Source organism: Conger conger, chromosome 12 (assembly GCF_963514075.1).
Source record: "Conger conger chromosome 12, fConCon1.1, whole genome shotgun sequence".
Classification (NCBI taxonomy): domain Eukaryota; kingdom Metazoa; phylum Chordata; class Actinopteri; order Anguilliformes; family Congridae; genus Conger; species Conger conger.
In genome coordinates, this window is record NC_083771.1 from 9,889,248 (window position 1) to 9,914,483 (window position 25,236).

Consider the following 25,236-nt stretch of genomic DNA (forward strand, 5'->3'; position numbering starts at 1 on the left):
GTAACATGGTGATGGAATAATGTAGAGGCATTTTACCCTCAGGATAAATTTTCGGTTTTAATTGAATCTGAGGTTTAATCTCTCATGAGTGTGTTACCTCCCTGAAGCTATCCTCACAACTGTCAAAGAAAGAAAGAAATAATTTAGAGAGAAAAGAGATTTGCTTTGGTGAAGCAGCTTTTATTTTAATGCAGTTGTTGATGTCAGTCAAGATTTGAGTGGCTTATTGTTTTGTATTTGTTAATTAGTTGATTGTTTTGCTATGCTTTGGCAATATGTAGCTGGTATATGTGAAGGAAATGAAGCCTGTGAATTGAACTGAGAGAGGAATGAAAGAGAGAGGGATGAGAGAATGTGTGTGAGAGGGAGAGGGAGGCTTGGATGGAAAGACTGAGGGAGGAGGAGAGTGAGTTGAGAGAGTGGGATGCTTAGGAGTAGGGGGGCCAATATGAAATGTAATGCTTTGTGATTCCAATAAATCAAATTGAATTGAAAAAAAATTGAGAGAGTGTGCGAGAGCGAGTGTGAGAGAATGAGTGAGAGAGAGAGTGTGAGAGTGAGAGTGTGAGAGAGTGAGTGTGTAAGAGAGTGAGAGTGTGAGAGTGTGAGAGAGTGAGAGAGTGAGTGTGTGTGTGAGAGAGTGTGTGAGAGAGTGAGAGTGTGAGAGAGTGTGTGAGAGAGTGAGAGTGTGAGAGAGTGAGAGTGTGAGAGAGTGAGCGAGTGAGAGTGAGAGAGTGAGAGAGTGTCTGAGTGTGAGAGAGTGAGTGAGTGAGTGTGTGAGAGAGTGAGAGAGTGTGTGAGAGAGTGAAAGTGTGAGAGAGTGAGTGTGTGAGAGAGTGAGAGTGTGAGAGAGTGAGAGTGTGAGAGAGTGAGTGTGTGAGTGTGTGAGAGAGTGTGTGAGAGAGTGAGAGTGTGAGAGTGTGAGAGAGTGAGAGTGTGAGAGAGTGAGAGAGTGAGAGTGTGAGAGAGTGAGTGTGTGAGTGAGTGTGTGAGAGAGTGTGTGAGAGAGTGAGAGTGTGAGAGTGTGAGAGAGTGAGAGTGTGAGAGTGTGAGAGAGTGAGAGTGTGAGAGAGTGAGTGTGTGAGAGTGTGTGAGTGAGTGTGTGAGAGAGTGTGTGAGAGACTGTGTGAGAGAGTGAGAGTGTGAGAGTGTGAGAGAGTGAGTGTGTGAGAGTGTGAGAGTGTGAGAGAGTGAGTGTGTGAGAGTGTGAGAGTGTGAGAGAGTGAGAGTGTGAGAGTGTGAGAGAGTGAGTGTGTGAGAGTGTGAGTGTGTGAGAGAGTGTGTGAGAGAGTGAGAGTGTGAGAGTGTGAGAGAGTGAGAGTGTGAGAGTGTGTGAGAGAGTGTGTGAGAGACTGTGTGAGAGAGTGAGAGTGTGAGAGTGTGAGAGAGTGAGTGTGTGAGAGAGTGTGTGAGTGAGTGTGTGAGAGTGAGAGAGTGTGAGTGTGTGAGAGAGTGTGTGAGAGTGTGAGAGAGTGAGTGTGTGAGAGAGTGAGAGTGTGAGAGAGTGTGTGAGTGAGAGTGTGAGAGAGTGAGAGTGTCTGAGTGTGAGAGAGTGAGTGAGAGAGTGAGAGTGTGAGAGTGTGAGAGAGTGAGAGAGTGAGAGAGTGAGAGTGTGAGAGAGTGAGTGTGTGAGTGAGTGTGTGAGAGAGTGTGTGAGAGAGTGAGAGTGTGAGAGAGTGAGAGTGTGAGAGAGTGAGTGTGTGAGAGTGTGTGAGTGAGTGTGTGAGAGAGTGTGTGAGAGACTGTGTGAGAGAGTGAGAGTGTGAGAGTGTGAGAGAGTGAGTGTGTGAGAGAGTGAGAGTGTGAGAGAGTGAGAGTGTGAGAGTGTGAGAGAGTGAGAGTGTGAGAGTGTGAGAGAGTGAGTGTGTGAGAGTGTGAGTGTGTGAGAGAGTGTGTGAGAGAGTGAGAGAGTGAGAGTGTGAGAGAGTGAGAGTGTGAGAGTGTGTGAGAGACTGTGTGAGAGAGTGAGAGAGTGAGAGTGTGAGAGTGTGAGAGAGTGAGAGTGTGAGAGAGTGAGTGTGTGAGAGAGTGTGTGAGTGAGTGTGTGAGAGTGAGAGAGTGTGAGTGTGTGAGAGAGTGTGTGAGAGTGTGAGAGAGTGAGTGTGTGAGAGAGTGAGAGTGTGAGAGAGTGTGTGAGTGAGTGTGTGAGAGTGAGAGAGTGTGAGTGTGTGAGAGAGTGTGTGAGAGTGTGAGAGAGTGAGTGTGTGAGAGAGTGAGAGTGTGAGAGAGTGAGAGTGTGAGAGTGTGAGAGAGTGAGAGTGTGAGAGTGTGAGAGTGTGAGAGAGTGAGTGTGTGAGAGTGTGTGTGAGTGAGTGTGTGAGAGTGAGAGAGTGTGAGTGTGTGAGAGAGTGTGTGAGAGTGTGAGAGAGTGAGTGTGTGAGAGAGTGAGTGTGTGAGAGAGTGTGTGAGTGAGTGTGTGAGAGTGAGAGAGTGTGAGTGTGTGAGTGAGTGTGTGAGAGTGTGAGAGAGTGAGTGTGTGAGAGAGTGAGAGTGTGAGAGTGTGAGAGTGTGAGAGAGTGAGAGTGTGAGAGTGTGAGAGAGTGAGAGTGTGAGAGAGTGAGTGTGTGAGTGAGTGTGTGAGAGTGAGAGAGTGTGAGTGTGTGAGAGAGTGTGTGAGAGTGTGAGAGAGTGAGTGTGTGAGAGAGTGAGAGTGTGAGAGAGTGAGAGTGTGAGAGTGTGAGAGAGTGAGAGTGTGAGAGTGTGAGAGAGTGAGTGTGTGAGAGTGTGAGTGTGTGAGAGAGTGTGTGAGAGAGTGAGAGTGTGAGAGTGTGAGAGAGTGAGAGTGTGAGAGAGTGAGTGTGTGAGAGTGTGTGAGAGAGTGTGTGAGAGACTGTGTGAGAGAGTGAGAGTGTGAGAGTGTGAGAGAGTGAGAGTGTGAGAGAGTGAGTGTGTGAGAGAGTGTGTGAGAGAGTGAGAGTGTGAGAGTGTGAGAGAGTGAGAGTGTGAGAGAGTGAGTGTGTGAGAGAGTGTGTGAGAGAGTGAGAGTGTGAGAGTGTGAGAGAGTGAGAGTGTGAGAGAGTGAGTGTGTGAGAGAGTGTGTGAGTGAGTGTGTGAGAGTGAGAGAGTGTGTCAGAGTGTGAGTGAGCGAGAGAGAGTGAGAGAGCGAGAGAGAGAAGAAGATGCTTCGCTCCGATGTAAACTTGGCGGACTCCAGTTCTGAGATCATTCTGCCGGACACCTGCCTGGCCATGGGTTTCTCAGGGGCTGCTCGTTCCGACGCTGCTCTGCGCTCCAGTTGCGATTTCATCCCCGCTGTTCAAACAAGCGCTCCGTCTCCCAGTCGCCAACGACGACTGAGCGCCGTTCCCTGGAGACACGGGCCCCAGCTGACGGTCCCAGAGGTTTTACTCATTTCTGACTGGGTTCCCACTCCGAGCTGCCAAGGTATCCCTTGGTACCCACAAAACCCACGGCCTCCCCGCCGGGTTCTGACAGAGAGCACGGCCTCCCCACCTCTCCCCTATCAACCACCGCCGTCTCTGCGGCAACGCGCCGATTAATAAGAGCCTCTCTCTGGCCGCACGGTTGTCGGCGGCAACCCCCTGGCGCTGTAATGAGGTCACAGATCATGTGGAGGGGCTTCAGACAAAGCGCTGACAGGCCAGCGTTAAATCTGACTGCCATGGCCACCCGTCCTGGAATCTCCACGGGTTCGGCCGGGCGATGGATTCACAAGTTGTGGTTTAGGATATTTCTGCGATCGCACACAACTTTGAGCTCTCTTCAGCTCTCCCGGGTGTGCCGTCAGCCAAACTTAAAATCAGCTTGTTTTTATTTATAATGCATGTGTTTATAGCTGTTAGGTAACTATACACACCAACATAGGCTACTGTATGCAAAGAAATGCAAATATTCACCTCTGACTGAAAGTTATGAGCCTAGTAGTTGCAGATTTCCCTGTGGGCAGAGAACTATTTCCTTTCACGGAGGAAAATCTTCAGTGATAATTTTGGAATCTTGAATAGAGTTGTCCTTAATGTCTCCCTGCTGAGTTTATGATGAGTTAGGATAGAAAATCGTATCATCCCGTTGAATAAAGTGTGAAAGAACTTCCCCTCAGTCAGTTCTTAAGCCTGACTGCTCCGAGCTAATCAGCTGTGTGAGCCTCTGGTTCCCCGCGATAAAACTGCAGTCAGTGATCTTGCACAAAGCCATTATTATGTGCGGGAAATTATTGACGTGTTTATATCTTTTGACATCTATTCTTTTCTTAGTATTCGGTGCATTTTTTGTATTATGAAAATGATTTCTCCCTGATGTGTTAAATGAGCTTTGAAGGAATTGGTTTCTTCCTTTTCAGTTACTTTATTAAAAACTTTTTTTAAATGTTTAAAATGGATTTCACTTTTTGAACACTTCTCCAACTGATCATCACCGATTGTCTGCGGTGTATGTGAATTTATGCAGTAACTCATTGTTCTAAATTCATAGCTGCTTGCAATGACATGGATTTGTGTGTGTGTGCATGTGCCTTTGTGTGTGCATACATATGTATGGAACACCACTGTGACACGTGATAGATATTTGTGTATCTGTGTTGCTCAAAGATTCTGCTTTAGGGTCCTGGATCTATACTCACGATGCAATAAACTATCTCTGCTGAAGCCTCCACCTGTACCATAGTCCACAGGAAGTCTGAGAGAGAAGAGCTCTTGGTCACACTCTCACTCTCACTCCTTTGTTCTTCAAGGATCCAATTTCCCAGAAAGTATTTACCCTGAAAGTACTGTAATGTTCTCTTTGGGGACAAATGAGTGTGTTTTCCAAGAAAAAAACCTGTACAAATGAGTTATATAGCTGGCTAGGGGTTTTATGCACCTACCACCCCAGCAACAAGCATTTGAATGTTTTTAGCTATTTTTGTACCTTTATTTCTGAGAGTGTAACAGACTCTCACAGTGAGTGTATCTCCGCACATTCGGCTGCTTTGGTAATGGCATATATACTCAGTGATCACTGTATTAGGTAGGCCTGTACACCAGCTTGTCAATGCAAATATTTAGTCAGCCAATCATGGGGCAGTAACTAAATGGATAAAAGAATGCAGATTTGGTCAAGAAGTTCAGCTGTTTTTTAGACCAAATGTCAGAATGGGGACAGAATGTGACTTTGACCGTGGAATGATCGTCGATGCAAGACACCCTGATTTGAGTATCTCAGAAATAGCTGATCTGGGATTTTCACACACAACATTCTCTAGAGTTTGCAGAGAATGGTGTGAAAAACTAAAAATATCCAGTGAGCAGCAGTTCTGCAGACAGAAACGTGTTGTTAATGAGAGAGGTCAGAGGAGAATGGCCAGACTGGTCAAAGCTGACAGGAAAGTGACAGTAACACGAATAACCACACATTCCAACAGTGGTATGCAGAAGAGCATCTCTAAACACACAACCTGTAAAATCTCTTAGTGGATAGGCTACAGCAGCAGAAGACTTAATAAGTCTAAAAAATCAGTCTGATAAATACCCAGTAAAGTGCTCACTGAGTGTATATTGCTGGTTCTTTAAATGGGCCGAATTAGTGATTAGTTTTGGGTGCTGGTTCCGGTCCGAAGAGCATGAGAGCGGGACCGGAGACAAAGGCGGAGATGTAGCGGCCCGTTTGGACCGGCGTGGGGTGTCCATTCTGGCACAGACTGCGCCACATTATTACGGAAAAATCCTACCGCGAGCTCGCTGGCGTCAGCCGGACGCTGGAGCGATGACCCTCCATGACAGGGTCGCGTTATTATCTCTGGCTGGCGGAGGAGCGTACAGCTGCTGGATGGACTCCTGGCAAGGGGGCTTTGTTTCAATCTTTCGGACTATTTTTTGGAAAAGCAAGCTATGGAGAGCACTCGAATCTGTTTTCCACTCTGCTTGCTATGCAGAATGAGCCACATTGACATTTTTTTTGGTCCCATTAAATTATTATAATTGTGAAATCAGGCCACTTCAACTGAAAAAGTGTAGATGTAGATAAAAACATCGATTGATACTGCTCTGGTATCGAAGAATGTTCTGATACTTGAGTTCCGTCCCTTGAATCATTGCTTAGAGCAGTGTATGAATGGACACACGTGATTGGTGGAACCAAGGTTATTGTGAGTTCAGTTGCCGGGGATCCATTACTCATTGGTCTTTAGTGGCCCCTGCTGGCCAATTAGGCACCGCCCAGTCTGCTTGCTGAAGCTCCAGCTGAAGTGTCATCCTCCTACTCATGTCTGTGGGAGCTTGGCCTGTGCGTTGTGTGGCAGAATGGAAGCAGCTGGTGACATCACGTGTTTGGGGAGAAACTGTGTACTTGGCTGCTCTCACGTATAGCTGCTTTAGCGGCTAGCATCTGGGCCTCCTTGGACAGAACCCAGACTGTCAGTTACAGCTACTTTCATGGGCTGAAAGAGACATTCGCTGCTCTGAACTCCTGCGCACAACATGGTATGTCTGAAACCCATGTCTAATATGTGAGAAATGTGAAAATGTGAGAGTTTAAAACACCTCCAGCAGGGTTTGGGCCTTTGTGGAAGTCCTGTTTAAGCTGTTACTCAGTTGAGTTTTTTCCACAGAGATTTAGACAGATGAGTGTCACTACTTAGATGAGTGGATGTGCCAGGAGCTGGATTGCCCAAGTGTGTATGTGTGTTAGTGTGTGCGTGTTAGTGATTTGTCTGTGTGTGTGTGTGTGTTAGTATGAGCCTGTGTTAGTGATTTGTCTGTGTGTGTGTGTTAGTATGTGCCTGTGTTAGTGATTTGTCTGCGTGTGTGTGTGTGTGTGTGTGTGTGTGTGTTAGTATGTGCCTGTGACTTGTCTCTATGTCTGTGTGATTGCAAGCATGCATGTATGTGTCTGTGTATGCACATGTGCATGTGTACATGCGTGCATGTGTATGTGTATGTGTATGTGTATATGTATGTGTGTGTATGTATGTGTGTGTGTGTGTGTGTGTGTGTGCTTGCGTATTTGGGTCTGTTTGTGTGTGCGCATATGTGTGTGTATGTGCTGGTATGGGCTCTATACGTGTGACATGCTGTTTGGGCTCTTCACCAGTAGGTGGCAGTGCAGTGATGGTCACATGACCTGTGTTTCCCAGGTGACCATCCTTCGAGGAAAGGAAGGCTACGGATTCACCATCTGCTCCGACTCCCCAGTGCGAGTCCAGGCTGTGGATCCAGGCAAGAGACTGTGTCACCTTTCTGTGTGTGTGTGTGTATGTCTGCGCGTATGTGTACATTCGTGCATGTATGTATGTATATATGAATGCATGTGTGCTTCTCTCTGCTTTTAGAATGATACACACAACCCGGCTTTTGGGTTGCAGACAAATCAACTTAATTAGTCAAGTGACTAAAATTAAATGATTTAAATACATCCTTCCACTGTCTTAAACATGTTTAGCCTTCAATTGACTTATTTAAGGAGGAGACAATCCTCCCTTGGAGCAATGCAGGGATAAGGGCCTTGCTCAAGGGCCCAATGGCTGTGCAAATCTTATTGTGGCTACACTGGGATTTGAACCACCGACCTTGCGAGTCTCAGTCGTGCACCTTAACCACTATACTACAGGCCACCATGTTGAGTTCCTGTTTCCTGTGTGGCATGCTGTGTGGCATGCTATGTTGGATTCCTGTTTCCTGTGTGGCATGCTATGTTGGATTCCTGTTTCCTGTGTGGCTTGCTATGTTGGATTCCTGTTTCCTGTGTGGCATGCTATGTTGAGTTCATGTTTCCTGGGTGTAATGGTATGGGGAGTTCCAGTTTGCTGTGTGTGACGGTGTTTTGAGTTTCTGTTTCCTGTGAACTGGTGTGTCCAGGTGGGCCAGCGGATCAGGCAGGACTGCAGCAGTTGGACACTGTTCTGCAGCTGAACAGCCAGGCTGTAGAGCAGTGGAAGTGTGTGGACCTCGCCCATGCTATCAGGTGAGCCACACCCTCTCAACAAGGCAACTTACCTACAGTTATTTTTCTAATATAGCAGGATTTTCAAAATAAGAGTCCCTCACGTTAATCTTAGCTGTCTTCTCTTCTGTCCTGTTTTTGCTCCCCACACACACACATACACATACACATATGCACGCACGCACACTCACACACACTCACGCACACACACGCACACACACGTACGCACACACAGAAACAGTCCGAATGAGATCACAGTGGTAGTGTGGCGTACTGGTCCTGCAGCTAAGCCCCAGTTTGAAGGCCTGATCCACAGGCCGTCCTACAAGCCGCCGCACTACGACGCGCCGTCGCCCCCCGCCCGGAGGAGGGACCACACCCCCCCGGTGCCCCCCCTCCCCGCGCAGAACAGACAGGCCCGGCGAGGCCTGCCCAACGGGAGCGAGGGGGGCGGGGGGAGAGCCTGGGGCGAGAGACGGGACGACAGCGAGGCCAAAGCCCGCACGCAGACGCTGAAGGGCACCCGCGTGACCTCGCCCACCGGAGACAAGAACTACATCATCCTGGCCCCCATCAACCCAGGAAGCCAGGTAAGAGCACACCTTACTGAACTACATCACCCAGGTAACAGCACGCCTTACTGAACTACATCACCCAGGTAACAGCACACCTTACTGAACTACGTCACCCAGGTAACAGCACACCTTACTGAAATACATCACCCAGGTAACAGCACACCTTACTGAAATACATCACCCAGGTAACAGCACACCTTACTGAAATACATCACCCAGGTAACAGCACACCTTACTGAACTATATCACCCAGGTAACAGCACACCTTAATAAACTACATCACCCATTTTTAATGGATGTTAGTTTTGGGAATAAAAGCGCTGATTTTATTAAAGTTCTTGCATGGCACGTTAGCCTGCATGTTTTACAGCTGTTGTGCTTGCAGTCGCTGGTCAGGGAATGTTGTTAGCCCAAACTTACCACAAATAAGCAGTGCACTACTGGAAAATTAAAGGAATTAATGAAGTAAAGTCAAGTTATGTTGACTCTTATTTTGAAATGGTGGAGAGTTGCAGCAGGGGCAAGCGGTGGGGGTATGGGGGTAGAGGGTGGGGGGGGGGGGCGGCAGTAGTGGGGTGGGGGGATTCATACCGAGGGCTTTTGTAACAGTCATGGCACGTCCCCTGCAGGGTAACACAGGCTGGGGGGGTGGGGGTCACCACAGTGTGTTGGTGACCCACTTCTGTGTGTCACAAAATGGGCGTCCCCACCCCTAGCGCATAGACATGACAGGAGGGAGATGATGTTTGCGTGGGGAGGGGGTTCCCTGGGTGACACCGGAAGGATGACTGGTCATCAGCCGTCCTGTCAGTAATGAATGTTGAGCTTTAGCGTCCTCTGGTAGGGACAGTGTATACAGACTCAGCGAGGGGGCCGGGAGCGGGAGGATTGAGGGGTTTTTAACAGCATGCCGTGCCTGTAATGATATGTACTGTATGTTCATTTCTTTCCCTTCAGCTCCTGAGGCCTGTATATCAGGATAACCATGCTACACTCGGTAAGTGTGCTTCTGGACTGTGTGTGTGTGTGTGTGTGTGTATTTGTGCGTGTATTTGTGTGCATATGTGTCTGTATATTTGTGTGTGCATATGTGTATGTGCGTATTTGTGTGTGTATGCGTATGTGAATGTGTGTGCATGCCTGTGTATGTATGTGTGTATGTGCACTTCTGTTCTGTGATTGGGGTTCAGTGGGTGCCGGGTTATCCTTTAAGGTTTAAAACACACAGCAATGAGCTATAAGGTCCAGGGGCCTCTCTGACCAACAGGGAGGATGTACCACACCCGCCCTCCCGGCGGTGTCCAGCAGGGTGGCAGCAGCAGCGGCGGGGGTCTCCAGGGCAGGACGTCCTTTCTGAGACGCTCCCACAACAGCAAGACCTCCAAAATGGCGGCCCCTACGGGCCACCCGCAGAACCTCAACTACGCAAACTACCAGAACTGCACCATCGTCCGCTCCCACTCTCCGCACGCCAACTACGGCACCTACGTCAAGCTGGCTCCCAAAATCCTCATCTTCCCCATCTTTGTGCAGGTAGGAGACCATGCCCACTCTTCTGTCCGACTGTGTGGAGGCATGCTGGGAAAATGAGTTTCCTAAAGTGTGAAAATAAAGCAAGATGTATACAAGACTGCTGAGCTACAGATTAACCCCCTGCTGCAAAATCCAGCTATGCCAGCTTGACCAGCTTGAAAACTGAGTGAAGATGGTCATAAAGCTGATCTAGCTGGGTATGAGCTGGTCAAACAGTTAGTGCTGGTAGCTTTTCTGAGCTGGTAGCTGGTTTCAAAACATAGCTTGAGCTGGTCAAATCATGTCGAGTTGGGTGCTAGTCTGAAGTAGTCAACCAGGTAAACCCTGTCGGCCTGGGAGCTTGTCTGAACTGGTCAACCAGCTACCAGCTGTTTCAAAACCGAGCTTGAGCTTGTCCAGTATGTCCTTGAGTTGTTTCACAGACCTCAGCGAGGTCTTGCTGAGAACACTGTGTATGGACCCTACGCAGAGGAACCATTTTAGAGAAGAGATAGTTTCATGTCTGTCAGTGCAGTCTGACTGTGTGATGATTTCGCTCACGGGAGGACAGTGTGAGGGTCTCAGGCTTTTACCGCTGGGGGTGCTCTTCTCCAGATTTATTTAGTGCTTTTGTGATCTCGCTGTCAATCTGTGGTACTGCAGACGGCTGTAAATGTGTCCTAAGCGCTGGGAGATTTGGTCACAGGGGATTATCACAGGAGAAAGAGACACTGTGTTTGTGTGTGTGTGCGCATAATACCTGTAGTATCATCAAAAGTGTGTGTGTGTGTGTGTGTGTGTGCATGTGGGTGTGTGTGTGGGCTTATTTCAGGCCCTTCTGCACGATGAGAAGACTTACACCTTCAGAGGCTTAACGCCCCACCACTGACACTTCCTGTTCACAGGCTGTGCAGCCCCCCTCTGCCCACTCATGAGATGCAGAAAGGAGAGATAGAAAAAAAGAAAGAGTGGAGGTCTGTTGCTTTGTTCGCTCTCCTAAAAAAGATGTAGCTTCCTGTCGCTGCGGTTCTGAGCTCTGTACACGCACCTTTATAAGACAGACCCCCTGCTGCTCGCATTCACTACTGAGTCAATATCTCACACTGTCAGGAAGATTGCTCTGTAGCCTTGTGTTTTTTTGTCCTTTCATGTCAGCATACAGCATGGACAACCTACAAGCCAAAATGGTGCAGGTATGCTCGTGTGTGATTTTCAGACGGACTGTGGTGTGTCCGTGAGGCACGCCGCTGAAGAGAGACAGAATGGTGAGAACGGTGATGTTTTAGTGTTTTATTTTTAGATTTTTTACGTTTGTCTTGTTCTGTCCTCTAGCCTCTGGACCTGTGCAGCCCGACCCGGTCCCTCATATTGTCCGAGGAGATCATCCTGCACGAGAACAAGCACCTGTCCATCAAGGTGAGGGGAAGGGAGGCATAGGGGAATGCTGAGGTTTTGGGGAAAGGGATCACTGTGAGCCAGGTGAAACGTTAGGGGTCCGTGACGGAGTGTCATTGAGAATAGGATCACAGGAGGAAGAGCATACGACGGTAATGAGATGGCACACAGGGTAAAACAGGTGTGTGTGTACCTCTGTCTGTGTGTGAGGGTGCCCACCTATCACAGGAAATCATAAATCAAATAAACAGAGACCCCAGCCGGGCCCAGAGGAGCGCGTGTGAAGCAGCTCACGAGAGTGCTGTGCTCGTGGGGCCACTGAGACCCCAGCCGGGCCCAGAGGAGCGCGTGTGAAGCAGCTCAGGAGAGTGCTGTGCTCGTGTGGCCACTGAGACCCGACTGGGTGTGAAACTGGCTGCTCGGCCGCCAGAGGTGTTGCATGCAGAGCTAGAGCAGGGTGTGAGCGGGGCGAGCTGGTCTGGGGGGGGGGGTCCCTGGAGGCGGGAGGACTTACCGCAGGGGCACTTGGGGGCTCATTCGCTGTTTGAAGGTATTCTCGGCTTGGCAAATTAACGCGTGGGGGGGGGGTTGTAGGTGGATTGCGGGGGGAAATGTCTGAGGCAGAAACAGAAAAGAATTGTTGCGGTATTTCCTTTTGTCATATCTGTCTGTTCTTATTTCCGCTACAGAGGAGGCTGGCCTGAGCCCATTGTGAAAGGGAGGGAGGTGGGGAGGGGTATTGTACAAATACTCCAAAATAAGAAATACATTTCTTTGACAAATTGTCTATAATTCTAAAAACATCCCCTCCCTGTCTGATGATGAAAGATGTGTGGTTCTTCAGTGTAATAATAATATTTTTTTACTAAGGGCAACACTGATTTTTTAAAACTTCAGTTACTGTCCCTACGCTTGAGCATACTATTTCAGTCATTTCCAACTATTTTGCATGAAATTTAATTAAATTACATAAATTAAATTATCTTGTAAATATTTTCTGTGACAAACACCCAGCCTTAATTATGGTTTGACTGCAACCTTTGATAAATATTTACGATTTATAGTCTGTTCGATGATTCCTTGCTCTGGGAGTTGAAATAGTGTGATTCTTGTTGCAAAGATTATTTCAGTGCATCTTCAAAGCCTAGATCTGTGTCTCTGTCTTGCGCCTCGGTTTACGTCTGCTCTATAGAGGCAGAGAAATTTCACATACTATTTTACCCTGGTTAATTAAGTCAACTTTAGTAAATTCACTGGAAGACATAGTCAGCCACACTTATAACATCTCCGCCCTTTATTTGCCCGATCCTCCCTTAAATGCATATGCATTAAGGAGAGAAGCGCATCTTGCAATGACTCACCAGCCCTGTGTGCCAGTTTCATGCATACACCGCATGTTTCCTGGGCAGAATGCGTCATATGTGTGCCTGGAAATCATTGCAAAAGGCTTAGTACATACATTTTAAAATTATTTCTTCATATTTTGCATATGTATCCTATTCGTCATCCATTTCAACGATTAAAACACATGCTTAATTGTGTCACTTTTTGGACAAAAGACGATAGACGATAGTGTTCCCTCTGGGTCCCTGTCTCTATGGGCCTGTATCTATAAGGGCCTGACCCTGTCTCTCTGGGCCTGTATCTATATGAGCCTGACCCTGTCTCTCTGGGCCTGTATCTATATGGGCCAGACCCTGTCTCTCTGGGGCCTGTATGAACATGGGCCAGCACTCTGTTTGGATCAGATGTACCAGCAGGGAGTGAGAGTGAAGGTCCACCTTTAGGTGTAATAATAGCATATAGGTACATCCTGTTTGCATTTGTAAGGGAGTAAGAGTGACGATCCCCCTTAAGTATCCCCTGAAAGTGAAAATCCCTCCTTATGGTGGAGGTGCAGCCTACCCTATGTTCAGGTGGAAGAGCAGGTCCATCTCGACCGTCACTGTTGCCAGGCGGACACCAGCAACTCCACCAAGAGTCCAACCCAGAACAGGAAGGAAACTGGTGTGGAGGGGCTGACAGTTCCCTCCCGCCCAGTCGACCCTAAACTACCATGCCATAACCTCTTCGCTCCGAGGGGAGGGGAACGTGGCTGTCTATCTTGCCCCCCTTCGCAAGTCTCTCACCCCCAAGTGCTAAAGATAACAGAGAGACTACCAACAGACCCATAATGAGTAAAAGCCATGAATAAGTGAGGCTGGGTGTCAGATCAGCCATGCAGAGAGATAACATGCACCTCATTTTTACTTCACCAAAGGGCCTTTGAAATATTAAAAGTCTTTTCTTGTTTTTTTTTCTTTTTTCTTTTTTTAAATTGTGCAAATGACATTTCCCTCTCAGCCTTCTGCCCGCTCTCTGGCTGTGTGTGTGTGTGTGTGAGTGTGAGTGTGTGTGTGTGTGTGTGTGTGTGTGAGTGTGTGAGTGTGTGTGTGTGTGTGTGTGTGAGTGTGTGTGTCTGTGTGTGTGTGTGTGTGTGTGTGTGTGTGAGTGTGTGTGTGAGTGTGTGTGTGTGAGTGTGTGTGTGTGAGTGTGTGTGTGTGAGTGTGTGTGTGTGAGTGTGTGTGTGTGTGAGTGTGTGTGTGTGTGTGTGAGTGTGTGTGTGTGTGTGTGTGTGTGTGTGTGTGTGTGAGTGTGTGTGTCTGTGTACGTGAAATGTGTGTATGTGTGTGTGCCTGTGGGTATGTGTGAAATGTGTGTGTCATCAGAATAACAGTGGATATGGGCAGCCTATTTAAAGTCAACACAAGCTGGATTCACACCAGACTGGACTTGTGGGGACTTGCCCAGACTCAGACCCCTCCCTGTGCCCCTCTCCTGCAGGTGACGGTGTTCGTTTACACAGACCTGATGTTGGTGACTCGTGAGGACGAGCCGGGCCGGTGCAACGTCCTACAGAACCCCCTGTTCCTCCAGCACCTCCGGCTGCAAGACGGTGAGTCCCCGTAGTGAGTCCCTGTAGTGTGTCCCCGTAGTGAGTTGTTGTGGGAATAGTGGGAGACTCTGTACACTGCAAAATAATCTGTCTAATCAAGTGTTTTAGTCTTGTAATGAAAGTTAAGATCTCATTTTTTTTCTCTGAAGTAGGATTTATTTTCTTTTTAAGTTAATTTCACTTGTCAAGTAAATAAGTATCTTACCCCACTGGCAAATCTTGAAATGAGTAAAACTGCCACAGCGCATTGGCGATTTAGCTAAAAAAATAATAGAAATAAGATATTAAATCTAAATATAAGACAAGATAATAGGTTGTTTTTTTGTTTTTTTGCAGTGTAGTCAGTCCCCATAGTGGCAACCCTAGCCAAGCTGAACACATGCAGCTCACAAGCACAAGAAATTGTCCTCTACCAAGCGAAATGAAAATGGGATTGTTGCGCTCAATCAATACAAGTTGCCGCAAGTGCATACAGCCGATAATAAGAATGAGAAAATTGTGCCAAGCACACTCTGAATAAATATTATCTGACAATATTGTCTCACAAAAATCTATATTTATAATAAGAAAATCATCAGGCAAATATTTATGTTATAATAAATTGTATTATTGCCTTGACAATATTGTCTGATAATATTTATGCTTGCCACTCTTTTCAATTTCTCTTGCATTTCATGCCAAGTTATGCATTTTGTCTTTTTTATGATTAAACCTTGCAGTAACCAAAGTAGTCTAGAAATGGTTCTGCATTTTTACTATAGTAAAAGTATATAAAAATGAAACGTAATTTGTTTTATTAACTAAGAGCACCCGTTATATTGTAAAAAGGTAATGAAGTTCCTAGTGCAATTATGACGTTTATGAACATTAGTTGAAGGCATGACCAAGGAAAGAGCGGCCTTTGACATAGCGTTGTGATTGGACAAGACCCTTCATGGATATTGATAGTACATGTTGAATCGGGATGGTTCTGCTTCAATGGTTATGAGAAAGCACAGATTTTTTTGGTAAGCAAAGCGCTGAAAAACAACAAAACAACCTCACTTATTGTGTAAACCTCAACAGCAGGCTGTGGAGTAGGTCTGCTAATCTCCTACTCTTTAGATCACAAAATGGAGAAGCAGGATACTGTTTGGATGAAACATGGAATTTTAACATGGAAAAAATGGTTCTCTAATGACCCCCACCCCTATGTTGTTATCACATAAGGAGAATCCTGCTTCATGTGAACTATGTGTCGCAGAGCACTGAAGAAAGCGTGCGCTGACACGTTTGCTCCTTTCACAAGCACCTTTTTTCATTTTTGCACAGCGCTATGCTATTAAATATTCACTCAGTAAACACTTTATCAGGTAATTATTTCACTTATTTTTTAGACTTATTGGTCTGCTGCTGCTGTAGCCTATCCACTTAGAGGTTTGATATGTTGTGTGTTCAGATGTTCTTACTGTTGTAATGTGTGGTTATTTGCATTATTGTCACCTTCCTGTCAGCTTCCAGTCTGGCCTTTCTCTAATGACCTCTCTCATTAACAAGGCATTTTTTTGCCCGCAGAACTGCTGCTCACTGAATGTTTTTTGTTTGTTGCACCATTCTCTGCAAACTTTAGAGACTGTTGTGCATGAAAATCCCATGAGATCAGCAGTTTCTGAGATACTCAAAACGCCCTGTCTAACACCAACAATCATTCCACAGTCAAAGTAACCTAGATCACATTTCGTTCCCATTCTGACAACTGGTATTAATAACTGCTGAACCATCTGCAAGCTGGAGTATAGGTCTACCTAAGAAGAGTGTATATTTTTGCTTGACCATTTTGCCCAATTATTTATGAGTGAGTCTGGCATCTATGTTCCCAGGTTATACAGTTGAAAGAACATGTCCAAGCCTTTCAGAAATAATCCAGGGCACAGGTTTGCTGCATTGGCCTATTGTCAGAACCTTTACTTGACCGTTATGTGCATTTATCTAAAGTGGTTTACATTCTGACATTTTCCCCTAGCTCCGTAAGTGCTGTAGCCTCTTGCTGTTACGTCTTGTGGCTCATAACAGTGCTTCAGACCAGACAAAGAGGCCAAGCCCTCACAAGAATGGAGGTGTGGAAAAACTTGTGCAGCAATAATATTTTGACCCGAATTTGGTACGAGGTGCAACTTCCTCCGAACAGAAGTACAGTGTGTTCAGCTCAGACATTCTTAAAGATGCAAACTCCCTCTGGTGGCTGTTTTTGCATTTTGGATGCATTCTTAGGACACATTGTTTTTTCATACAGTTCTGTGGACTCATCCATGGTTATAACACGCATTAACTTGGATGAACTTTGGTTTAAAACTTCTTGTTCTCAGGGCACTGAAGTGGTGGAAACAGCAGCTGTCTGACCCACAGGCAGATTGAGACTGACTGCTCCCTTTTCTGGCTTTGTAACTTGCCTGTCTTTGGGTATTCCAGCACACACAGATGTTCGATATGGAGGCTGGAGGGAGCCTGCAACCTTTCCTTGTTTTATTTCTTTGGGCCATTTGAGGAGGGTTGTTGTGGGGAAAAAGGGTTTAATTTCAAACTCAGTCAAACAGTCTTATGTCAGTTCTTATTAGAAAGGCTTAGCTTGGTTATATCCAGGTTAGAACCATGCTATGTTCATGATGAAACAGGATATATCCAAGTTATATGGTTAAATGGCTTTATCCAAAGCGCTGTACAATTGATGCTTCTCATTCACCCATTCATACACCAGAGCAACGGCGATTGCCTGCCATGCAAGGCATCAACCAGCTGGTCGTGAGCAATTGGGCGTGAGATGTCTTGCTCAGGGCCACTTCGACACACCCAGGACAGTAATTGAACTGGCAACCCTCTGACTGCCAGACAACTGCTCTTACCTCTTGAGCCAATGTCCCCCCATTCTTAGATTAGACCAGGGTAATATCCAGGGCTGGGGTCTGGACTGGAACATTCCAACCCATTAAATATTCCTTCTAGGAACTAAAAGTAGAAGTTAGCTCTTCCTGAACTTTCCTTTGAGCAAGGTAACATCAGGGCATCCTTCGTGGAAGTATCTTTTCAGAAAGCCTGACGTATACCCACAGGTCCACCTCTGCTTTGTCTGTGACTGATATGGCTTCGAAACCGACGTTTGAAGGAGCAAGGACAGTCCATTCGCTGAATTCATGTTTTCTTGACTTCCCTGTCTTCACTCCTTTTGAAGGAACGACGGAAAAGAAAGAAATGAAAAATAAGCGATTGGAATGAGCCCACAGTCACAACCAGGCTCACGGCCAGGTTAGGATGCTCTGCCTCTGTTTGACAACAGAGACCTCTGCTGGTGCAATAGGGGAAGTGCTTTCTCAATCCTTATCCGTATTCCAGCGCATTGACTTTGACTCTTGAATTGGACTTGTTGTTTCACAAGAGCATTTAATCTCTATGAGCCATCGATCTGCGTCCACCAAGATAGACCTTGAAACAAGAGTAAGGGGCACCCTGGGGAGGATTGAACTGAAAACCCATTAATTTATCGCTATTAATGAAGTAAAAAGAAAATCAATTTCTCTTGAAGAGAAGATTTATTTTTTCGAACTTCTTGCTGTCACACTGACCCTGTATAGGGGCCAGTATGAGACCCTCTTAGAGGGGGAGGACGGGGCTCGATACGATTCGATCTCTGTTCAATAACTGTGTCTCTTCGTCTGGATTTAGAAAACTAATAGAGGAGAGTAGCTGATGATGACATTTTCTCTCTCTGTGGAATATCGGAGGACCATTTAAATGAGTTATTAAATGACATTAGATATTAAATGAAATATTAAATGACATTAGATATTAAATGAAATATTAAATGACATTAGATATTAAATGAAATATTAAATGACATTGGATATTAAATGAGATACTAAATGACATGAGATATTAAATGAGATACTAAATGACTTCAGATATTAAATGAGATATTTCATGACTTTAGATATTAAATTAGATATTAAATTACTCTTATAGAGTCAATTTACTGAGTTCAGTGGGAGAGAAGCAGCCACAAGTCAAAGATTATCTTTGAAGTGGAGTGAAACCAGGTGAGCTTGTTTTTCGATTCTGGCACAGTTGTTGGGGGCCGGCAAACGGGTCTAAAAAGAGGCACGCCTGCCTGTGTGTTTAAATTGAAGCCAGTGAGCCGTTAAAGTGCAATGTGAACTGTAAAAATAAGAGTTTTGCGGATTGTTGCCACCAGTGATTATCAGATTCATACTGAACAACGGGCGATTTGATGTCATCGCTATCATCAATGTGCCCATCACTGAGACATAAATTGTGCTGAACTTTGACCCCATCGCTGGCTCAATTGTCATGACAACCTTAGTATAGCGCATTCTTGTCTGTAATTATATTTAGTGAGGTGTCATCAACTAGCTTCCATGTCTTGAGTCTGCAATGACTCCTTTTCAGTGATGTGTTCTTAGTTTATACTTTTTAAAAGTGAGGCAAAAATGAAATTCTGGCTATACTGTAGCGATATCCATCTTCTGATCGTATAACTATAAACTGGCCTTCAGATGGTCCAGTTACAACGGGTTGACCCTGTTCTCACTGTAGCTTCACAAAATTACATCATCATAGCAATATTATATAATTTAAGATTTTTTTGCTTACACTTTAACTCTATCTCTAAATTCAAGTGTCTGTGACATTTTGTGGTTAATTTTCAGTCGGCAATCAGATTAAAAGGATACTTCACTTTCTGGTGGTTTTGTTTTGTTCTTCAAGGCCTTTGGAACAGTGTAAACTCAGTGGCCCTCATTGATCAATATTTTTGGGAAATCGCTGTGCAAATATGTGTGTAATCTGAACCGAACTAACAAATTCTGCTGGATTTATCAAAAACCACAGCTTCTTTTTCATATCCATGTGTGTGTATCAAAGGCACATTTTCAAAATTTGACGCCCCTAAAATACCATATATGGAATTTTGCCTATTTACAGCGATAGCCAAAAAAAAGAAGGCAGCAGCTCCACCAACCACAGATTATGCAATGTAATGAAAAGTATCTGTATCTATGTTACTGAGCTAGCTAGTTTGCTAACCCCGTTGCGATTAGTTCACTAGTTCTACAGGCTGCTGCCTTCCCGGCTTCACTGAGGGAGGGAAAGCACAGGGCTGGAGGAAGGCATTGGCCAATTATAGGAGAGATGTCGCTGCCTGGAATCCCACCGGAGGGTGACAGCAATAGCCTATACATTTTCCCTGTCCTTGCAGAGAGCCAGAAGGAGGTGTCACAAGCCACAAACAAAGTGGTTATGTGGCCATGCTTCAAATTGTCAAATACAGTAGTGAACGTGATGTAACGAGAAGTCAGCCATAGCAATGAAGCCTGATGCTGCGTTCATGTCATATAGAAATGACCGAATTAGCACCTTCCGACTGCAAAAAAATGTTCGGGTCAAAATTAAACACGAGGCAAAGAACAAAACTCATAAACAAATGAAGCGCTTCAGCCACATGCCATGCAACTTCTATACCATGTTTGAACTTGAACTCGCCATTGTTCGTTATTTCTTCTGTGAGCCTCACCAAATAATTTGGCTCGGCTTTTGAGCATTTCTTTCTGAAGTTGGCTACACCATGCCCCAAATCTTCTAATAGGCTACATAAATAAATATACATGTAATGTAAAGTGAGGCCAGCCATATAAACGATAGTCTAAGCAGGCTACACCATATTTATTGCAAACTATTAGAATTGTAGCCTACGCCCTATTTATAGCAAACTTTTTTGTGTGTTCTATGGAATTTATATTCAACTCCACTTGAATATACCATTAATTAATCAGGATTACTGGAATAAAACCTATTTTAATGCTGAATCCGGTTGCAATTTTATATGATATGAATAATTATTATTTACCCGTATTTATACAGGGTAAGTTGACCGAGCATGTGTGCTCTTTTGCAGCAACGCCCTGTTTATGCCCCCCCGAGTAGCCTAACCTGCATGTCTCTGGACTGTGGGAGGAAACCAGAGTACCCGGAGGAAACCCACACAGACATGGGGAGAACATGCACACAAACTCCACACAGACACGGGGAGAACATGCAAACTCCACACAGACACGGGAAGAACATGCACACAAACTCCACACAGACAATGGGAGAACATGCACACAAACTCCACACAGAAAGGCCCAGGCCAGGATTGGACCCAGGACACAGACAGGGGGAGAACATGCACACAAACTCCACACAGAAAGGCCCAAACCAGGATTGGACCCAGGACCTTCTTGCTGTGAGGTGACAGTGCTATCCACCGTGCCACCGCACTGCCCAAATGATATTATTCAGTTCTCTTATTAAAATAAATTTGCCCTCTAAATCAAAATAAAATATAAATTAATGGAATAATAAAAGCACAAAATAAGCTTTACCACCACTTTTTTCATTTCCGTGCACAATACGCACAGCTGAGACCTCTTGTGAAGTTCTTTCGGCTCATAAAAAAAACTGACATCCGAACACTTTGACATCTATGAAACACTCTCAAAAGAGCAAACCCCACATCCTGGTCCTCTTGGTTCGCTCATTTCCACCAAGAAAGTTCAATCAAGCACATAAAAAAATTTCCGTCAACACAATCATGTATATCTGTCTGCTGGGTACAGTGCTAATTAAACACACTGATACCCAGCAGACAGATATACATGATTGTGTTGACGGAAAAATTTTGATGTGCTTGATTGAACTTTCTTGGTGGAAATGAGCCAACCAAGAGGACCTGGAGGTGGGGTTTGCTCTTTTGAGAGTGTTTCATAGATTTGAATACAGTACATTATAGGCATTTAGCAAAACAATATGATACAACTGTATTTGTTTTTCTCTTGACCCTGTTCCTACCCCTATCACTAAGCTCATCCATAACCCTAGCGCTAACCCTATCCCTAACCCTAACCTAACCCTTAGCAGGTATATTATAAAGTTACATTTTCTCTGAAAACATGTTTTTCAAATAGATTTTAAACTTCATCCAGAACTGAGTTGGCCAGTTCGGGACTTTACTTGACACAAAATCATTACCTCCAACTCGGCCTTCTCCTGAATGAGATAACGAATGTGCATAAGTCATTGACCATTGGCTTATTAGCAAAACATGTCCTTGGAGGCTGATGCGGATTTCTAATATCACGGTACAGAGCTTCCTGGCAGAGGAGGTGGCTCCATGTGCTGGTGTACCAGTCTGCCCTCAGAACAGAGCGTTAATAAAGGTTCTCCGCTGAGCCTAGTCAGTGCTGTTAGAGGACGTGTTATGCAGACAGAAGTGAGTCACCGACTGCATTAATGGACATATTGCAGAGACGCAGTCAGCACAAACACTGGTAGCCTGTTAGCCTGCAGAAAAGTGTTATGTACGGGAGCTGAGTATTCTCTTTCCCGGGCTGTGTCCTCCAGGGAAAACCGGCGCAATGTTAATCTCAGGCTTTCTGTGAACCTTCCGCACTTTCTGCAGTAACTCAGGGGAGACGGAAAAAACGTGGCATTGTCTGCTGTTTTATTAATCAGGGGTTTTATTAAATTAGGGGTGGCCTGTAGTGTAGTGGTTAAGGTGTAGTGGTTTAGTCTCCTGCTAATCAATTGTACGTCGCTCTGGATAAGAGCGTCTGCCAAATGCCAATAATGCAAATTAATCTAGGGCCTTCTGTGCCCTGACTCCCATCTGAAGGGGGGGAAACAGCGGCGGAATATTCTGGTCTTTTATCAAAACGGTGGGGCACCTGCCATCGGGACCGAAGGGCTGACGATGCAGGGGGTGAAGAATATCAAACCTGTCCTGGAGGCTCCCGCTTTGGTGCCGGGGAGAAAACGCGTAGAGTGCATGGGAAGGAATGTTAAACCTGCGTACGCGCGGTCAGACTGTGCGAGCGAACCGAAACACTCTGTCATGATCGGACTGTCAGCCTGCTTCTGATGGAGGTCTGGGTGTGATGCGTGTGTGCTGCGAAACCCAATGACGCATTGGCATAGTGCTGGAAGCAGCAGGAGGGCGCTCAAAATGGCAGCGTGTCTCCGATGATGTCACGTAGTCGGCTTTAAGAGCCCGAAGGGAATCGTGAGGAAATAAAGTCCAGGGTAAACATGGCTGCCACCCGCAGCAGCAGCTGAATGTCAAATCACAAACTTGCCCTTGGTACATCTGCTGGGTTTTTCTACATTTCAATCTAGAGTTGAATTAAAAACATTTTATTGTGCATTCAGGTGGTTTAGCGCTGTTGCGATATGGACATAAGGCCTTGGATTGTACTTAAAGTAAATGTACAACTATGATTGGATCATATGTAAATATCGTAGTCGTAGGTCGTAGGTTGCTCTGGATAAGAGCATCCGCTAAATGCCTCTCCCTCTCCTTCTCTCCCACTCTCTCTCCAGATTCCACTGACGGACTGAGGTTCTATGTCATTCACATGACTGAGGTAAGATACTAGTTGAGTGGACCTGACTAATATTATGCACAATTGTTATGTAACAACAACATCCTCAACAATAATAATAATGATAATCATAATAATTGTAATAATAATAATAATAATTTGTACATAGACTGTATGGCCTTTCATGAATCTTGACTGAATCTCATAAATACGTTGTATGTCTTAATATGTACCACTTTTCCCTGGCTGATGTTTACTTTTCTTTCTGTTTCTCTGAGATCACAGCGTCTCATGGCGATTATGACTTTTACCTCACTGTGGCGTAAAAGCTTCCTTTGAAATCGGCCTAATTAGCCTACGTCCTTATTATTCTTAAAAGCTTCCTCGCTTTTTTCAAACGTCAGACTGGGCTGGGGGACATCGATTGCCTGCTGAAAATAAAACTGAAAAATATTCTGTTTGTCCAATTAGTCGCACAGAAATAGCCCGGTGACGTGTGAGAGAGGAGCTTCACTGTCGAGGGCGATCTTTCTGAGGTTTGATTCGCGTTTAGACTTTAACTGTTCGTGGCATGTTGTACTCTCGCATTTCGGCTCTTTGCGCAGCGACGATGGAATTTAGCGAGGGCTGAAGGTATCAGCATGCTTGTCCTTCTGGTGTTGCTGAAAGAATATTAGTAGGGTTAAATATTAGTGGCCCCTATGCGGAGAGTCTAGATCAGCCAATAAATAAACCACGATACAAAGACAGTATTACCACTCTGCCTTCGCTCTTTACTGGTCCGGGCTGACCAAGAATCTCCACAATAGGGCCAATAGATTCACCTTTGTTTATCTGACTCCATTTGAATAATAATTTCGATTAGTTATCCACATTTGGTGGATGTCTTATTTATAATTTTCACGACAGGAATCCTGTACCATAACGGGCTCCCGGAACAATCCTCTGCTGGTACCGCCGCATGTCACATCGCGCGTTATGTGCACGTCTCACGAGCTGGCAAGATATCTGCAGTCATTACAGAGGTCGCAGGAATAGCTACTTTTGGGTATATCTGTTTACAGCCTAGGGACCCAAGAAGACCAACAAGGTACGGCTGTTCTCGACATGAATGAACTGTAAAGTGATTTACCATCAGAGGTCTACGGGTGCTATACGCCGTGATACATTAAGTGTAAATTTACATCCTCCCTAGACCAACTCGAGGGGGTAACCAAGCATTCCCTGTGTAACACTGAGTGTTCAGTAGGCAAAACCACACAGATCAAGTTTTAACAATTTATTTTACCAGGCAGGTTACATACGTAATTACACACTGGTTCCAAATAAAATATACATAAAAGTATTACAAAGGAAACTTACATTACATTACATTACATTACATGGCATTTAGCAGACGCTCTTATCCAGAGCGACGTACAACAAGTGCAATTTAAACACAAGAACAAGTGCAAAGAGGACCTGAGAGGACAGTATAGTTCCGAGTCCTAGTGTAAACATGCGGAAAATCAGAACCCTTTAAGAGTACAATCAATTTACGGAGTCTTAAAAGTCATACCTGGTAATAAAATCTGGAATTTAGACCCCCACCCTTGGGGGTTGTTAAGTAGGGAAAATGAGATTATTACCAGAGAGGACATGCAGGTTTTCCCTTGAGTTACTGAAACTATGGTTTATTAAACTCCATTTGGTATGAAATGTATCTCATCCGATTCCTTGATTTTACCAGATCACATCCATACCAAACAGATTATCCTTGTGTTTTATGATGATGTAGTTGTCACGAAAGGTCCATCATTAACCCAGGGGAGAAGTTTAGGGTATAATGACAGAAATGTATTTTTGTGACAACCGTATTATGTAATAAATATGTGTTGTGCCTCTCATGGTAATATACCTTTTGGATAAACCTGATTTGGGTGAATTAAAGGAAAGGAGACAAAACCCCAGATTGCTTGGTTTCTTCTCCTTATCTTCAAAATCCAGGCCTTTGTTCTTGACCCTAAAAATCACCATCTGGAATTTAGAGCCAAAGCCCCACCAGGCAGTGAGACCTTGGTCAGGGGGCTAAAACAAATGGCTTCTACAGAGACAGCTTTTGCCCAGTTTCCCCTCGGCTCCTGGACGGTTATGATATCAAAGGTAGACTGTTACAAAAACTAGACAATTACACCAGTCACACTGAACCAATCAGAATAACACCAAACATTACCATATTCTGACCTGGGATTATCATGAAACATCTTCATGCCATCTCCAGTATTCCTGTGCTCTAACCCTGTAAGGAATGTGAGAGAAGGGGGGCTCCCCAGGGGGCCCAGGAAGACTCCTCCAGGAACCCCACTCCCACAGGCATGGGTGCCAAAATGTGGAGGCTAAAGATGTATACTAAATTACTTTATAGCCACATATTGCCACCGTACCAGAGAAAGCCAACAAGCTGACCAGCGCGTGACAATGCCAGATTTTAATCATTTCCGCCTTATACTGTCCTATGTGAAAAATTACAATTTACCGGGGTACTTCAAAAGTCAACAGT

At 45.2% G+C, this 25,236-nt stretch overlaps 1 protein-coding gene across 2 annotated transcripts in view; it reads left to right on the top strand.

Annotated features, from left to right (window-relative positions):
* The window catches only part of LOC133141713 (regulator of G-protein signaling 3-like), a 117,712-nt gene that overhangs the window by 17,650 nt on the left and 74,826 nt on the right, over positions 1–25,236 (top strand). For both annotated transcript variants that reach the window (XM_061262366.1, XM_061262365.1), the window contains 8 exons: positions 7,070–7,151; positions 7,791–7,896; positions 8,111–8,465; positions 9,408–9,447; positions 9,718–9,983; positions 11,295–11,378; positions 14,181–14,292; positions 22,696–22,739. In XM_061262366.1, coding sequence (XP_061118350.1) covers positions 7,070–7,151; positions 7,791–7,896; positions 8,111–8,465; positions 9,408–9,447; positions 9,718–9,983; positions 11,295–11,378; positions 14,181–14,292; positions 22,696–22,739 — 1,089 coding nt within the window. The remainder of the gene's footprint in view (positions 1–7,069; positions 7,152–7,790; positions 7,897–8,110; positions 8,466–9,407; positions 9,448–9,717; positions 9,984–11,294; positions 11,379–14,180; positions 14,293–22,695; positions 22,740–25,236) is intronic.